Consider the following 17,306-nt stretch of genomic DNA (forward strand, 5'->3'; position numbering starts at 1 on the left):
GCCACTATTCCGTGCCAGCACTGTTCTCTCCACTGACCTCTTGGGAACCTCTCTGACCTTCAGAAGCTGATCAATATCCCAGGAGGCCCAGCCCAACCCCTCTCTCATCTCCTTCCCTCTCACAGAGAAGCATCAAACTTGCCTGTGCTCCAAAGTGGCTTTATTTCCTGCTGGTTACACAGTAATCCATCCTGCAAACCCATTCCCTGGGAAACATGAGAGTGAGCGGACCAGGTGCCACCCAGGGGAACGGACGGGACAGGATGGCTGGCAAGGAGAGGGCAGTTGAGGCACTTAGGGACTTCCTTGAGGCCCTCGGAGGAGGGGTGACCTGATGCCCATGGTAGGGGTGAGAGGGGGCTGCCCAGGTACTGCCCACAAACCCCTCAGTCACTATCACCCGGACTCCAACCCCACTCCTCTCCTGTTGTCACTTCCTGTGATGGGAAGAGGGTGGGGGGGGGGCAGTGCTGGGGGCAGCTGTGTTGAAGGCCTCCCTCTCTAGGAACCCGGAGCAGGACTGGAAGGAGGGGTCAGCAGTGCCTTCCAGCGTCCCAGGAGCCCTCCTTGATGTCCTTCTGGAGCCTTCAGTGAGTGCAGAGCTCGAGCCTGGGAAAGACACCCACACTCACTGTCTATGCGGGGCTCCTCCCCAGGTCTCTTCTGAGAGCCTGCCCTCTGGGGTTATGATCTCTTTGAAACCCTTTCCCTGGCTCAGCCCGTAAGAGCCCAGAGTGTGGCCAGTGCTCTCAGACCTCAGCACTGAAAGGGACCCCAGAGCACCCACCTCTCCCGCTGCCTCCAAAGGCAGCCACAATGGCTGCGAGGTCACACAGCCAGCGGCTGGCAGAGCTGGGACTAGAGGCCAGGGCTACTGTTGGCTACTCCCCACCTGCGTCCTCCCGGCACTCACAGGCCTCCTGGGCACACAGGAGATCTGGGGAGGCTCCCAACGGCCATTCTCCTGGCAGCGGATCAGTGGCAGGTTGCGCTGAGTCAGCCCCTCCCGGCACCGGTAACGAAGCACCGTGTCTACTTCATAGCGCAGCCGTGGGCGGCCAAACACTTGGGCCAGGGGCAGCTCTGGTGGAGGCCCACAGGACACTGCAGGGGCAGGGGGGACACAATCAAGAACTGGGAGCCTGGCTCTGTGGGTGACAGTTCCCAGAATCAGGATGGGGGGGCGGGCCATAATATGATGCAAAAAAGAGCAGAGGTTCCTAGTGGACCCACCTCATTTGTTATCTCCCCCTTGCGCATGGCCTGGGACACATTTCTGATGCTTCCGTAGCTCTGCCCCCTCCTTCTACACACACATCGGCCTCGTGCCCCTGGCGCTTCCTCCTCCCCCCTGCCCGGCCTCACCCAGCCCCATCTTGCAGGTGTAGGACAGGTGGTAATTGCAGGGTACATCACTCCATTGTCCCTGATCATGCCACACCATGACCACGCAGTTCTCTCCAGACAGGAAGTAGCTGTCAGGCTGCCCGGGGTTCCAGTTCTCGTAGAGCTGGGGGGAAGGCATGGCGGGCGGTGGTGAGGGGGAGGGATGGACCTAGAGGGCCTGAGGAGGGTGGGAGAAGCACTAAGAGGCAGGGGGGTGGGGGATGGGGAGTGGGGGCCCAGGAGGTGAAGGAACAGCTCGCGGGCCTTGGTGGGGGGAATAATGGGAAGAAAGGAACGCAAAGAAGGGAGGCCGCCCCAGGGGGAAGAGGGACAGAGAAGGGGCCCGCAGAGGAGGGCGAGGGATGAGGTCACTGGGGGTGGAGGTCAGTAGGGCTTGGAAGAAGCGACCCAGGCCGCTGAGGAACAGCCGGAGCCTCTCACCAGGGGGACGCCATCTGACCACAGGAAATCGCCTTCGATGGTCCGGTCGTTGAGCCCGATCCACTGGTACTCGCGGTATCGACCTGGGGAGGAAGCGCGGGCCGGCGCAGGTGTGCAGTGAGCCCCGCTGCCAGCAGGTGGCGCCGCTCCCCGCTCCCGGCGGCCCCGGGGTGGCGGGGGGCGTCGTTCCCGCCAGACCCAGCGGGGGCTTCCCCGCGTTCCCATCGGCCCGTCCAGCCTCTGCCCGCGCGCGGACAGAGGGCAGGGCCCGGGCGGGCGGCAGGGGTGCGGAGAAGAAAACATCGGCGGGGCCAGAACGGGTCGGGGGGGCAGGCGGAGGGGGCAGAGGCGGGGAGGGGGCGCGGCCGCGGGGGGCGTCGGGCCGGGCAGGGACCACGGGACGGGAATGAATGAGCGAAGTAAACCAGGGCGCGGGCACCGGGTTAATGAGGGAGTTAATGGATTCCCGCACTCACTGACGGTTAGTGGTGGGTTAATGAGTGGGTGAGGAAGGGCGGGCGACGGGCCCCTCCAGCCCCGCCCCCAGCCCACTGTTGATGAAGTCCTGCTCCTCGGGCGTGCTGATGCTGGCCAGGTGCGCGCCGAGCAGCCGGCACTGGGTCTCCGCCTCCTCCCAGCTCCTCCGCGTGGAGAAGTGCTTGTAGCAGGCCCCCTGGAAGGCGTCCCAGCCAGGGCTGCAGAAGCGGAGGCCTGGGGCACAGAGGGGCGGCTCGCTGAGGCCGGCGCGGGGGCACGTCCTCTGTAAGGGACCGGGCCTCCCCCGCCGCGGCCGCAGGGGGCGGGGCTAAGGGGCCGGCGGTCCCCGCCCAAGGGCCAGCCCCGAAAGGGGGCAAGGAGGAGTCCTGAGGGACCCCGGTGCAGGGGGCCTTGATGGCTTCGTCCTCTGAGCGCCAGGGACCAAGGAGTGTGAGGGCTGGTGTCCCGGTCTGGGTCTCCGCAACCCTCCATCCTAGGGGGCTGCGACATCCCATCTTCCCAGGAGAGAAGTGACAAGTAGGGACCGCCTGCTGCCAGGCGTACGGGTAGGCTATGCACTCCTCATTCCTGGACCACTTGAGAAAGGCATGTGTGGTTCCACTTAACAGATGAGGAAATCGAGGCTAGGGCTCAGAGAGGTTATGTGATTTGCTTAAAATGGAGATTCATTAATGACAAGGCCCAAACCAGTGCCCTCCCTCCTGGGTGCAGAGCTAGCTCACTGTCCCGGGTCCAGGCTTCAGATCTACCCCCAATCCCCCCACACCCTGCCCTTCAACACACTCACCAACATCACACAGGTCCCCCCCATAGCCAGGCAAACACAGGCAGCGGACCCCCTCCTCCTCCTCCAAGCACGTCCCACCATTGTGGCAGGGGCTGGGGACACAGTCACCTGAAGGGGGAGAGAAGTGAGGTGGGGGGAGCTGGGGAGCACAACTCTGCAGCCTGAACCCCCGGGGGAAGGGTTCAGAGAGTTCACGGCCCCAGCCTCCTTGTCTTGGGAGCTATCACAGAACCTTAAAAGTCAGCCCGGGCCTAAGTTCTGGGTTTCTCTCTCACACTGACCATCCCCCTTCCCAGCATCGACTCAGCCCTGTGCTGGCCATTTTCGTGGCCACCAGTGTGGGCCCAGTGTAACAGGCTGGGGGAAGGTGGTCAGGACGGCCCTCAGGACCCAATCCCACGAAAGGGAAAGACACTGGGCTGGGGACCATGAGATCTGGACTCTCCTGTGGCTCCTGGCTCTGCTGAGTGACATTGCGCAGGTCACTTGACCTCTCTGGGCCTGGAGGCTAGTACCCCAGTCTCTTGTCTTGGGGCCGGGTACCTGCACAGTTCTGTACAGTTTAGGTGGGCTGGGTGAAACCAGAGGAGAGGACTGTCACCGCAGCAACAGAAAGCTGTGGTCTGTACTTTACTGCTTCTGGGACCTGATACTGGGGTGGGGGAGGGCTAGCTATTCCTTCTGCAGTTGGGGTGGGGCACATGGAGTCAGCCCCAGAAGCACCAAGCACTATCATAGTGAAGAACCAACGTATTTCCCCTGGGTCTATGCCCTAATCGTCCTCTCCCCCTACCCACCCCCCAGCCTGAAGCTGCAGGGCTCCCGCTGTCCTACAGCCGGCTCCTCACACTCTCTCAACACTGTGCAGTCTCTTGTCCCCCCTTCTTATCTCCCCAAACTCCCTTCCACCTTGGGCTTTCTGCAAGTTCCCCAGCCCAGAAAGCCCTCCAGTCCCCCCTCTCTCCCTTCTTCTGGCACTCCTTCGCCCAGGCAGTCTTCTTAGACTGACACAGAACCCTGAAGGCCTGCCATCTGCGGTCTGGCTGGGTCACCTGCCTTCCCCTCTGGGCTCTCTCCCTCTGGATCCGGGGACAGAAGGTGGCGGCCTTTACACCAGGCCTGGGTGCTGGGTGGGCCGATTTCCCTCCTTCTGGTCCAGGAAGGGGAAGACGGCCCCACAGACTGACAGTGCAGGGCTGGGCTCACAGCTCGGGAGGGGAAATCAGCTCTGAGCGGGACTCTTCAGACTGTGCCTTATGCCTAGCATCCAAGGGCAAGGTCCACTGTGCTTCCCTTTGCTGGGTAGGGGGAGGGGAAGCTGGAGCTGAGTCCAAGAATGTTGCTGGGATGACCAAGCTGTTTGGGGTGAAATGAATCTGCTGTTCGGGCACCCCCACTCTGTCACCTCCCCTCCCGCCTCACCTCCAAGCTGCCAGCACTAGCTCCCGGGGCAAAGGGGGAGGAGAGGTGTTTTACTTAACCCACTAAGCACCAGGACCCACAGAGGGTAGGTGTCCTGAAGCCCGCTCCATCCCTCACACTTTCCTGGGGGACGGAGATTCCAAACCTGGTTCCCCACCCAGGCCATGAGGTCCTTCCCCTGGCTGAGGGAGGTAGAACCTGAACCAGGACAGACAGAGCGGAAGTGAAGGAACCCCTCTTGAGACGTTCCACTCTCCTTCCTTCCCGTGTTGGGGCCAACTGCCATACACAGCCAGAAAGTTCTTCCCTCCTGCTGCAATAGTAGGCCAGAGAACATCCCTGGGCCTCCAGGTGGGGTAACTAAGACACTGTAGAGACTCCCACTGCTGCTTCTCTTCCCACCAAACCGCCTCCCAACCCACACAGCTCCGAGGCCAGCTGGGCAGGGAGCCAATGGTTGAAATGGGCGAGCCCGATGGGCCAGCCGGGTGTGATGCAGGGGCCCTATCCGATCCTGGACCATCTCGGGAGGGCAACACAGGAACTGGGAAGAACCCAGCCTTCTCCAGGGGTCTCCACTGGGAAGCTCAACCTTCCCTGAGCCAGTGGGGCTTCTCTCAGACCCCAGAATCTGACTCCCACTCCTTCCCCTCTGCATTTCCTCTCTGTCCTCGCGTCCTGCATTGTGTCTTCTCCAGCATCAGGGACTTTGAGATCTTTTGGGTTCAGGGAGAGTGAGAGTCTTCCAAGGGGTGGCGAGGTGCTCATTAGGGCAGGGTCAGTGGGGGAGGGGCGGCAGTGGGCAGTGGGATGGAAGTTAGATCCCGTCCCCCTTCTGAGTTGTGGTGGGGGAGGCTGGGGCCAGGGATGAGCTTCTACGCCAAGACGGACTTTCTCCATCACTAGTCTGTATGTCTGGCTCTAGACAGAAGCCTTCAAGATGGCTCAGAAATGAGTACACATGTGTGCGCCCACACACACACTCTCTCTCTCTCTCTCCCTCCCTCTCAGGCTGGCGGAAGTTTCACCCCATCAGGAGTGAGGGACTACAACTCCCAGCAGCCCTGCCAACTGATGGACAGTGACTCCTCTGCACCATCAGAGTTGGGCTCTTGGTGGTCAGGAAGGAAGGCAGAGGAGGAGCCTGAGAGGGCAGGATGGAGGACCAGTGGCATGTTAGAAGGGGAGGGCGGGAAGGGGCACTGGCTGAGGATGAAGAAAGGAAGAGAGGAGCAGAGAGCGAGGGAGAGAGGGGGGGAGAGACAGGGCACGAGGGGGAGCATCGGAGAGCTGCCCGGACTTGCGACACAAATGCGAGGAATGAAAAGGGCAGACAGCTGGGGGTGGACACAGAGGGTGCCAGAGTTTTGGTTATAAAGTGGTTTAATAGAGATTTATTTCCAAGGCTTGTTTTCCATGAAACAGTCAAAAAAATACTTCACAGAAGTAGACGCTTAAGGCTCTGTGGGGATACGGGCTCTCCTAGACCCCAGAGGCTGAGGGCAGGGATGGAATCCCAGGCTTCCCTGATATCAGTGGGGTGGCTAAAGGGGGTGGCACACAGGAGGGGGAGAGGCAGCAGGAGAGGGGCCTGGGCCCCAAGAATACAATAGGCCCCCAGGGCATCTACGGTGCTTGAGGGTGGTGGGTGGTCTGTGGGGCTGGTGAGTCACAGGTGGAGAGACAAGGGCAAGAAAGGGTCGCAAGTGGTCAGTTGGGAGGCTGGAGTCACAGGGGTGGGACGGTGGGGTTGGGGGTCATGAGGTGAGAAATCAGAGAGCAGGGTTGGAAGTCACAGATGTGGCACCCAAGACTGGACACCCACAGGTAGTAGAAGAAGGCAAAGGACAGGAGACGCTGGGGTAATGGGGGTCAGAGGACCATAGGTCATGTGACCCAGAGCTTCAAGGGGAGAAAGGGAAGAAGGAGAAAGAGGGAGTTCGAGCCTTGGGCAAAGTTACCTGATGAGGGGGCCACGGCCACTCCACCTCGGCTGGCGCTGTCAGTGGGCAGCACTGGCTGCACCCGCACTGAGGTCCCTGCTGGGACAGTTCTTCCAGAATTCTCTTCAGAGGGGGCCTCCAGTTCCCTGGCACCCTCAGGGGCCCGTGTGGCTGGAAGCAGGGCAGGGGTATCCTCAGAGCTCCCTGCCTCCTCACTCTCTCCTCGAGGGACCCCAGACAGCTCAGGACCACCAGCCTCCTCCCCCACCTCTCTCTCCCCGGCTGGAGTGGAAGGTGGCAGGGCTGTCAGTTTCCCATTCCTGGGAGTGGGTAGAGTCTCAGTGGGTGGTCCAAGGACCCTCGGAGGCCTGGGAGCCTCTGGCTCTCCGTCGGGGTGTGGTGATGCAGCAGGCTGTAGGACTGCACTCGCTGGTGGGGGGGAGGCACGGGAGAGCGATTCCTCTAGGGCTGGCTCCGTGGGGAGAAGAGTCTCTGGGTCTGGGCTGCTGATCTCACTGTGCCAGGCCCACAGGGCCTCATCTTCCACCTCCTCCTCTTCCTCGTCTTCTTCCTCTTCATCTGTGTATTTCTCTTCTTCCTCCAAAGCCTTGTCTTCCTCTTCGGAGGACCCCAGGGGAGGGACAATGGATGGCGTTTCGAATTCTAGACAAAGCACAGGTGGTTCAGCACCAGGGACAGCACCAGCCCAAACCGAAGACCACGGGGAAGGGAAGGAAGCAGGGGCTGGGGAGGGTGAGGGCGGGGGGGGGGGGGGCGACCAGGGGAATGCCTGTCCCTGTCCCAGGGAAAGGCTACCTCCATTCCCCCCCACCAGAAGACCTTCAACCTGAGCAGCAATATTGAGACTACCTGGAGGAGGCTCTGTGAGCTGTCATCAGCCCAGGAAAAAAACATGGTTGTTGTATCTCTCTCTCCTAGCCTTGAAATCTCTAGTTTATTTTGGGTAGGTGGGGGGAGGAGGGAGCAAAGGAAGGAGCACCCTCCTTCCCAGACCCAGAGAGTTGGGAGTGGAATGTGCTGGAAAGGCAAGGGTTGGGAGAGCACTGGAGACACGCCCTGCATCAGAGCTGCTGAGAAAGGACAGACAAGTCATGCAACACCCCGGGCTTGCACCCGCACCACCGACTTCTCTTACTAGGGGATTCGGTTACCAAGGAGGGTCCTCGGGGGCTCTGCAGGGTCTTCTGGAGTGGAGGTTCCACCCCCTCCATCCTCCACGATGGGGATGGAGTAGATGGCTCCCCGGGACTCGCTCTCCACAGCCTCCTGAGGCAGCTGGAGTTCCTCCAGGGTCTCTGTCACCGTGACAATGGCCTCCAGCCCATCAGAGACTGGGTCTGACGCTGGGTCCAACGCCTCAGGCATGGCAGACGGCCGGGCAGAGTCTATCAGGAGGGAAGTGCCAATGGGAAGTTGACCAGGCAGCTCGGTCCTATAGCCACGGGCATGGCAGAGACCCACCGTCTCTGGGCTAGACTCAAAAACCATGAGAGTCCCAATTCTCACTCAGCCTTTTTGTGGAGGACCCAAAGGACCCAGGGAGCACTGTGGGAGGGAGTTCACCACCTATTCCTCAAGCATCAATCAAGGGCCCACCATGTGGCAGGCCAGCATTCTTCTGGGCACTGAGGATACAGTGGAGAAAAGCCAGCAAACCTCCTGCCCTAAGGGAGTTTACAGCCTAGCTACAGATAATAAACAAATAAGCATGTATCATAAAGTTATCATACAAGGAACAATTAGGGGCGCCCAGGTGGCTCAGTCGTTAACCATCTGCCTTCAGTTCAGGTCATGATCCCAGGGTCCTGGGATCAGGCCCCGCATCATCGGGCTCCCTGCTCAGTGGGAAGCCTGCTTCTCTATCTCCCACTCCCCCTGCTTGTGTTCCTTCTCTTGCTGTGTCTCGGTCAAATAAATAAATGAAATCTTAAAAAAATAAAATTAAAAAAAATTAGGCAGGGTAAGGAGATAGAATGGTGAGAAGTACTACTTTAGACAGAGCTGTCAGGAAAGGCTCAGGAGAGAGTTTCCTGATTAAGGGGTGGAGGAAGAAGGATGGACAGGTGGTCTCAGCACTGTGGGACCCTGCTCTTGGAGCAAGGCACAAGGACCCCGGGGTTTTTTAAATGGAAGGGGAGAGAGGGCCTTCACGCAGGAGAGCTGAAGGGTGGAGTCCAGGAAGGACATCCAACAGTCACCACCTGAGGGTCTCAGCACTGGGGCAGGAGGGGAAAGGGAGGGGCTGCCACATCCTTCCTGGAACTGCTGCCTTCAAACCACTGGGGCTTTGGAAAGGATAACCTGGTCTTTGGAGAAGAGAACGAAGGTCAGAAAACCAATGAAGCGGTGGTGGAACTGGGTTAAGAAAAGCCCTGAGGGCTGTCTGCGCTAAGCAGATGTGACTGCACAGCCTGCTCCAGGGAGCCTGGCTCCTGCCAGGCAAACGAAGCCGTGCCCTTGCCCGCCTCTGTCCTCCACCTGTTCCAAGCTGCTCACTGTAATTACGATCATCACGGTCAACCCTCTTCCAGTTGGCCTTTCCAGACAGACCTGCCTTCCTACGGATTTCACTGCCCCACCGCTCCCTTGCCCCGGGCTCAAGATGTTTCTGGATTGAGCCCAGCAGAAGTAATGCTTTTCTCTCAGTCTCCCCTCATACTGGGAGCAAGGCATCTCATCTCCCCTTGGACTGGGAGCTCCCAAGGCAGAAGCAGTGGCTTTCCCCTTCAGACTAGGGGCTGTGCATTCTCCTTTCACTTCTGCCTCCAGCCCCACCAGTACCGCAGGCTCACGAGTGTGGCGAGGACTGAGAACGCCCCATGACTGTCAGCCACCCTTGGTCGGGGCCCTGTGCCTCTGGGGAGCCCAGGCACTGCCTTCCTGCCAGCTCCCAATGTTAAGATGTGGTCAGAAAGCCATCTCTACACCCAGCGGTCCTTGAGGACCTGCCCCCTATGGGGAGGACTTGCGTCTGTCCATCAACCCTTGGTGGCTAAAGATCTGAGACCATCAACTGAAGTTTCTGACCCTGCCCACCTCCCCCAACGTCATGAGAGCTCTGGAGAGCATGATGGTAACTGGATTAGACCATTCACTGGGTTCAGAGAATGTCCCTAATCTCTGCTCTAGGGGCGCCTGGGTGGCTCAGTGGGTTAAAGCCTCTGCCTTCAGCTTGGATCATGTTCCCAGGGTCCTGGGATGGAGCCCCACATCGGGCTCTCTGCTCAGCGGGGAGCGTGGCTCCTCCTCTCTCTCTCTACCTGCTTCTCTGCCTACTTATGATCTCTGTCTGTCAAATAAATAAATAAAATCTTAAAAAAAAAATCTCTGCTCTACTAATGAGATACCCAGAAATGGACCCTCCCAACCTCCCAATACGGAAGAGGCAGCTTTGGCACTGGGGAGGCAAGCCATGGATGGCTGAAGGGAAGGTAGGTGAGGGGCACAAGGAGGCAAGTCCTCCCTGAGGCCACACAGCCCAAGCCAGAGGGCATCAGCGGAACAAGAGCCCTAGGTGCCAAGCTGGGCGTCACCCAGGACTCCTTCAGGCAAACGGCAAAGACCCGAGAGATACTAGTCCGAGCAGCGGTGGGACGCCCAGGCTCAGCTCTGGGTCCCTGACAGAGATAGGCCGGTCTCAGCCCCCGCAGGGAGGCCGCTCACCTCGGAAGCAGTAGACGCTGAAGCGGCTGTGCTTGTCGGGAAAGCCGGTCTGGTTGGGGAAGAGGAAGAGCGTCTTGACACCAGGCAGGCCACCCCCGCAGCGCTGGCTGGGCGTGACGATGGGGTAGCGGACACTGCCATCGGCCAGCCAGCCCGGGCTGCAGCGGTCCAGGCCGCCATCCCAGGCGGCGTATAGCTGGCCGGTGGTGGCGATCTCCGCACCCCGCTCCCGGCAGTACGCCCGTGCCTCCTCCAGCGTCAGCTTGTCTGGAGGGGCACCCAGGAACAGCTCTCCTGGGAGGGAAGAGGAGGCTGTGTCACCCGGAAGCTGGCAGCCCCGTCCACCCTGGCTGGCTTCTCCAGGCCTCCGTCTCCACATCGGGGACAAGGAGTCAACTCCCTTCTTTCAGGGTCAAAGCTTGAGTGCAACCTTGGGATGAAATTACTCAGAGGGGCTGGCTCCACTTCCTCACTCTGCGAAGAAGGAAAGTGAGGCCTGGGGAGGCTGAGAGGTAGAGAGAGGCACAGCAGGTGTCAGACTCAGTCTCCGACCACCTGTCTGAGGCGTTGGCCACGAACTTGCTTCCATGACAGTTTGGAGGGCGGGACCAGCTTGTTTCCTTGGAAGCCCCTCCGGATGCCCGCTTGAACACACGAGGGATGACAGGTCCAGCAGAGGCCCCAGGAGGAGCTCCAGCCAGCCCCGGAGAAGGGGCTCTAACCCGAGAACCCCTCACCCCCAATCACCATTTAGGTCTTCGGCATAGCAGTAGACATCATAGAGGTCGTCCGGGTCCACCACTCCATAGTTCCGGACCCCGGGGAAGCCATCCATGTCTCCATAACAGGCTTCTCGTGGGGTCTGGATGGGATACCTGAGAGCGAGTAAAGATGCCTTCATCAGGGAGCCCTCCAGGGATGCCCCTCCTGAACCACACTGCCTTTTAAGGCAGCCATCTGTCTACCCGGTTCTGCAGGGACACCCCCTACCCCAGGGCAGGCCAACCTCATTGCCTGGAGGCAGTGGGAGCCGGATGGCTAGCCTGAGACATCAGGCAGTCCCTGCTGAACCAGGGCCCACCGATACCTCAGCTACAAGTAGAAGCTCCTGGTCCCCAGCCGCCCACCCACCTCACGGTCTGGTCGGACAGCCAGCCAGCGTCACACTGCTCATAGCCTCCGAGGTAGGCGGCATAGAGCTGCTCCGGGGTGGCGATGCGGGCTCCGATGCGGGCACAGGCCTCCTGGGCCCCCGTAAAGGAGAAAGCATAGCGGGCAGAGCCTTCCCGGTAGAGAAAGACGACCCCTGGGGGGGCAGAGAGGAGCCCTGAGGCAGGATCACCCCCATATCAGCCTCCCCTCGCCCTCCTTGTCACTCCCCTGTACACAAGGAGTCAAGTCCAAACGGTGCTCACTCGACAGCAAGAGGGGGTTACGTTAGACTGTGAGCAGGATTCCCTCCACCCCGCAGGGAGCAGCAGAGAGAAACGATGTGACCAAGGCCGGTATCTACTCACTCCTTTTCCAGCTCTGTGGGTGCCATCCACCTGGGTGTGCTTCCCCCTCAGACTGTGGGCTCCCTCCCTGCCGGAACCTCCCTCGTCCTGCCCTCACCTTTGACCTTGACCTCCACTGCGTCGCTGCTGTCGTCTATGCCGTGCTGGACTTCGCAGCGGTAGATGCCCGAGTCGTTGGGCCGCAGCTCGCTCAGCACCAGGGACACGTCGGTGAGCGACGCCGGGTAGGCCGGCAGCGCCACGCGGAACCGGTAGGCCTCGCTCACCTTGACACGCAGCCCCCGTGCCACCAGCACCTCGGCCTCGCGGCCCCCGGACAGGAAGGTCCACTTGACCCTCGGGGAGCCCAGCACGGCCCGGCGGCCCAGCGGCGGCCGCAGGTAGTGGACGTGGCACGGGATGGTGAGGGCACCGCCCAGCACGCCCTGCAGTGGCGCATCGCCAGCGATGCGCACGCGGAAGGCCCGGTCCTCTGTAGGTGGGTGAGTGGGCGGGGCCAGCTGGAACTCGGCGTGGGGGGCGGGCGCGAGGGTCCACACCGTCCCACCCGATTTCCCAGCCTGCCCTGGGATCCCTCCCACCCACCAGAAGGGCCGCGCATGCTGGCCTCTAGGACCCCAGGACCACCCTGGACACTCTCCAGAGCTGTCCCCAGGTCTCCCAATCAGTTCTCCCAGAGAGTGGCCCAGTACCACCCCAGAATCCCCGGGTGCCCAGCCCAGGTCTAATCTGCTCCCCAGGTCCTCCAGCCCTGGCCTCAGTTTCCCCTGTTTCCCTCAGACTCACCTTCAGGATTTCTCCCCGCTCTACCCACTTCTGCCTCCCCAGCCCATCTACAGGTCCCAGACTCTAGAGACCGGCAGCCTTGCACCTGCTGCCCCTCCCACCTTCCCCCCAGTTTTCCCTGCCTCACCCAGAGCCCTTGTTTCCAAGTGTCCCAGACCAGACCTTTCCCCTCAGTGCCCCAATCCTCTCTCCCTGGGTCCTCCAAGCCCACCCCCTTCCACAGGGGCAATGTGGGAGACAGAGACAGTGACCCTGAGTGCTGTTGCTTACCTGAGCTGTCCCCCTCCAGGGCATCAGCTAAGGCCACAGGGCCCTGGGCCAGGGCCAGAGCTGCCAGCAGGGGCAGGAACCGTGGGGCCATGCTCAGGCTGGTGGAGGGACTTGAGGAGGAAAGACGAGGTTAGACCTCAAGACGGACTTCCCCTGGCTCCCAGCCACACCCATTTGGACTCACACACATCATGGCCCCGGAAGCCCGCTGTTCCCACCTCACTGTTAACTCCCTTGTTTCTGATCCTATCTCCCCACCAGGAAGTTCTTCCTGGGAACCAGACTGGGTTCTAGTCAACTTGCTGCATGACTTAAGCCCGGGTCCTTAACCTCTCTGGGCCTTGGTTTGCCAACTTGTACAGGAGCACCATGACCACCACCTCCCGGGTCGTGATGAGGCTATGGGCTTTAGAACCCTGTCTATCCTAAAAACCCTATACAGACGCACAACTCCGGTACACTGTAGGAGCTCAATAAATGCTGGTAGTATGCGTGGTGGGTGCTATTGTACTTAACAACCCCTGTGCTCAGGGCGCCTGCGGGGCTCAGATGGTGAAGAGTCTGCCTTTGGCTCGGGTCATGATCCCAGGGTCCTAGGATCGAGCCCTGTGTTGGGCTCCCTGCTCAGCGGGGAGCCTGCTTCTCCCTCTGCCTGCTGCTGCCCCTGCCTGTGCTCTCTCAGTCTCTGCAAAATAAATAAATAAAATCTTAAAAACAAAAACAAAACCAACCCCCTGTGCTCCTCCCATGCCAGACTCCCTCCTTGAACCCAGAACCTCCTCCTCCCCCAGTATCCCTCCAGGATTCCCTTCCTGTCCCTCCCTGAGTACTGTACCCACCTAGCCTCCTCCAGGAAGGCCTCCTAGACTGAACCTGGGCAATGTGCAACTTCTCTCTAGCCCTACCCCTCCTTGACCTCCCCCTACCCCACAGTTACTTATAAGAAAACTCTTCTCTTTACTCGTAGCATCCTCCGCCCCCTCCTTGGCTGCCTTCTCCCCTTCTTCCCAGCCTTCCTTTCTGCCTGGCACGGGCTTTCCCACCGGATCTCCTGGCTCAGAAACCGGCTGGGACAAAGCCCCTGTCTCTGCCAGTCTGGCCTCCATCCAGCCTCTCCCTTCCCCCACCCCAGCCCTAGGCTTGGGGGGGGGGTGCTAAAGGAGGGTGAGACTAAATGGGAGGGGCCATGTCCCTCCTGCCCTTGGCTATCTGACACTCTGAGAATCCACACAAGACTTCTGAAGATCTCAAGGCACTTACACTCTCATAATGGAGGGATGCGGGGGTGACATTGAGAAAGGGGACCCAGAGGGTGCTAGGGCTGACCCTGGTCCCCAGCAAAGTCAAGTCAGGTACCGGGCCAGTGTGTCCGCAGGAGGGAAGGCTGGGGAACTAGTGTCCAACATCCGTACGGGTCGGGCTAGTCGAAATGCGTGCAGACCCGGGTCTGCCCTGGAAGAGGCCAGTGACCCCACAGGACTACAGGCAAGATGTCCTAGTGCTCAGGTTCATTCCCACTCCAGGCCCACTGCTCGACCTCCGTCTTCTTTGCCCTCTCAGGCTCTGCCTTCCTGCACATCTCCGCCTTCCTGAGCCTGAGCGGCTGGGACATTCCTCTCTTCTCCCCAGTTCTCCCAGGGATCTCAGATCCTCCTCCGAAAGCCTCCCCACCGACAACACCTCCCTTTCCCCCACTACGGCTGGGCTTCATCTCCTCAGGGTCACACTTGGGGAAGGAGTGACAGAAGCTAAATGTCTAGAGTCTTTCTCTAGGGGGCCAGACCAGAGGCTGCTGAGACCAGCTCTGCACATGGGGGCAACTGGGAGGACCGCTTTCTGGGGTAGGTGAGGGACCATTCGGCGTGGGTGGCCAGTCCCTGCTGGGTGCTGGGCAGACTGGTCATCTTGCCTGTGAGCCTGGTGAGGTACTGGCCGGGCCCCTTTCTGGCGCCTTCCCTCCCCTCTCTTTGGGCTGGAGCTGGAGCAGCTCACAGACCTGGGTCCCAGCTCTCCGACAGGTGGCCCAGAAACCCATATATTTGGAGCCACTCTGGGGCCCACAGCCTGGACCCCCCCTTTCACCTCTGTTTTGAAGGTGAGGGAGTGAAGGGAGAGGGTCTGAGGCTGGTGAAGGCCTAGTGACACAGGGATAAGGGGGTCATCCCACCCAGTGGGAGTCACTGACCAGAGGGGCCAAGAGGGGGCCTGGATTGTCTGGTTCTCATGATCAGAGGCATCTGCGCTGCCCCCCACCCCACTGCCAACCCCGCCCAGCTTGGGTCTCAGCTCCCTCCTGGTACGGCGAGGTGTCCTGGGAAAATTATGGCTCCCCTCAGCGGGCACCAGCCTCAGACCTGGGCTTGAGGCGGGGAGCGGGCCCGGGCCTTCTCCGGCCCCTCTGCTGTCGTCCAGAGCTCACGCCCTCTCCATCTCTAACCTGGAGAGCTCCGCATTGTGGGGGGCTTCCTGTCCCTTACCCTGATGCCACACCGTCCCTCTGTCCGGCTCATTCTGTCCTGCTGCAGCTCCGAGATTTCTGCCCTTGCCTTGCGTTTTGCAGGCTGTTCAGGAAACTTCCCTCGCGCTACGTTGTCGTGCCTGCCTGACTGCTGAGTCCAGCTCCCTCCTAGGCTTGAAGACCCAATCCACAGAGGATTAAGATGAAGAGTAGGCCGTGTCTCTGTGTGTGTGTGTGTCTGTGTGTGTGTATGTGTCTGTGTGTGTCTGTATGTGTGTGTCTGTGTGTGTGTCTGTGTGTATGTGTGTGTGTGTGTCTGTGTGTATATGTCTGTGTGTGTGTATGTCTCTGTGTGTGTGTCTGTGTGTGTGTCTGTGTGTATGTGTGTGTGTGTGTCCAACACCCCCATCTCTGCGCTGACTGCCCTCCCCAACCCCAGGCTGGCCATCTGAGGTCTGCCCTACAGGAACCAGGCTCCCGAACGCAGCAAGGGCAGCAGGAGGGAAGTTCTCACGGTCGCCTGAGTGTGAGCAGCAACGTGAGCCGTGCGACACTGACCACAGCCACCAGCCCTCAGCAGGGCCTGCAGGACCGGCTATAGAAGTTGCACAAACAGTCCTAGTGATCAGAAGCACGACTAGTAATACAATTGGCAACATCACAAGCCAACGACTGCGGCTCCTCGGCTGGAACCTGTGGGCAGATGCCGCCAAGTTAGCATCAGGTGCTCGTGATGCTGTGGGTGGGCGAGGGTTGGGGTGGGTGGGCTGTGGGTAACAGCGTCCCTTGATCTTATGCTTTTTTCTGGAATAGAAGTTGTGCAGGTATTAACGGTGCTAACAAAACTGAGGGCAAAATCTCTTGATCTGGTTGGAAGCAGGAGAGCAGGGGACATGAAAGGACCTGGGGCAGGGGGTGTCCCCGCCCACCCGCCCGCTAGGAAGGAGAGCCGCAGTGGTAACCAGAATTCAGGCTCATGGTTACCGACCCTCTTCCCGAGCCAGGCCACTTAAAAACGCTTCCCATGGACAACCTTAACTTTGAGAAAAACACTATCTATAGGTTACACCGATGCGGAACCCGAGGTTCAGAGAGGTCAACTAATTTGCCCAAGGTCACAGAGCAAGTAAGTGACAGAGTTGGGACTCCCGGCGCCAGTGGGAGCCCGTCCCACCGGCCGAGGCTGTCCCGCGGGCCCCGGGGAGGGGCCCCCAGAAGAAGGGCTGCTTCCCGCTCCTCCCGCCGCCCACCCCGCACAAGGTCGGAAGTCGGGGCGGGGGGCTGGCACCGGAGCGCACAGCAGGGAGGCGGCGGGGACAGGGGTGGGGGGGCGTTCCCATCAGCCCGCGGACTCGGGCACGCAGGTCGGGCCGCACACGGCGGAGGGGTGCGGACCGCAGGGCCGGAGGCGGCGGCGAGCGCTCGGGGGGCTGGCAGGGTCAGGGGCTGGGTCCGCCGCGGGAGGCCAGGGCTGCGCGGGGTCGCGGACCGCGGGCGGCCGGCGGGTGCCCCCCGCTCTCGGGCGGCCCGGCTGCTCTCTCGCTCACCTACCTACAGGCTGCGGGGGCCCGGGGCGAGGGGGCGGCACCGCCGGGTTTGCCGCCTCCTCCGGGCTCTCCTCCGGGCTCTCCTCCGGGCTCTCCTTCGGGTCCACGCTCGGTCCTGCGGCTGCAGGCGACTGCGGCGGGAACTGCGCGGGCGCAGGGAGAGGCCGGGCCCGCAGAACGTTCGGAAGAGGGCGCCGGGCCGCCGGGCGCCGCACAAAACCCCCTTTCTTCCCCCCGCCCCCGCCCCGCCCCTCCCCGGGGCCGCCCCCGCCCCCTGGCCGGGGACGCGGGGGGCTCGGGAAGGTCACGCGACCCGCTGCCTCCTCTGCGTCCGTTCCCGGCGGCGGCCGCGAGAGCAAGGACGTGCGAAGTAGGACATCGTTCTGGGGAGGAGAAGCCGGGCGCGGGGAGCAGGGAGGGAGGGCGGGCAGAAGGGGCGGGGAGGGAGCGCTCGAGGAGCTGGAGAGGAGGCTGCAGCAGGAGGGATGGAAGTTAGACAGCTGGAGGGACTTCCCGAGGGGCAAGGGGAGAGGAGGAGGGCCTCAGACTTGGGCAGTAAGGGAGAGG

At 61.1% G+C, this 17,306-nt stretch overlaps 1 protein-coding gene across 3 annotated transcripts; it reads right to left on the reverse strand.

Annotated features, from left to right (window-relative positions):
- Positions 1–132: 132 nt before the first annotated feature.
- Positions 133–17,101, reverse strand: BCAN (brevican). Of its 3 annotated transcripts, none has more exons than XM_047704017.1 (14): positions 16,744–17,101; positions 12,735–12,844; positions 11,776–12,150; positions 11,293–11,467; positions 10,909–11,036; positions 10,162–10,455; positions 7,650–7,883; positions 6,496–7,140; positions 3,113–3,220; positions 2,380–2,538; positions 1,828–1,910; positions 1,366–1,510; positions 914–1,104; positions 133–609 (listed from the first exon to the last, which is right to left on the reverse strand). In XM_047704017.1, the coding sequence occupies exons 2-14, from the start codon at positions 12,823–12,825 to the stop codon at positions 502–504; spliced, it is 2,736 nt and encodes a 911-aa protein (XP_047559973.1). In that variant the 5' UTR covers positions 12,826–12,844; positions 16,744–17,101; the 3' UTR covers positions 133–501. The 3 variants fall into 3 exon arrangements, with proteins under 3 accessions (XP_047559973.1, XP_047559974.1, XP_047559975.1); XM_047704018.1 differs by lacking the exon at positions 16,744–17,101 and adding an exon at positions 15,089–15,108; XM_047704019.1 differs by lacking the exon at positions 16,744–17,101 and adding an exon at positions 13,574–13,592.
- Between the last annotated feature and the right edge of the window lie 205 nt (positions 17,102–17,306).

This window comes from Lutra lutra, chromosome 15, assembly GCF_902655055.1.
Source record: "Lutra lutra chromosome 15, mLutLut1.2, whole genome shotgun sequence".
NCBI classification, from domain to species: Eukaryota; Metazoa; Chordata; class Mammalia; order Carnivora; family Mustelidae; genus Lutra; species Lutra lutra.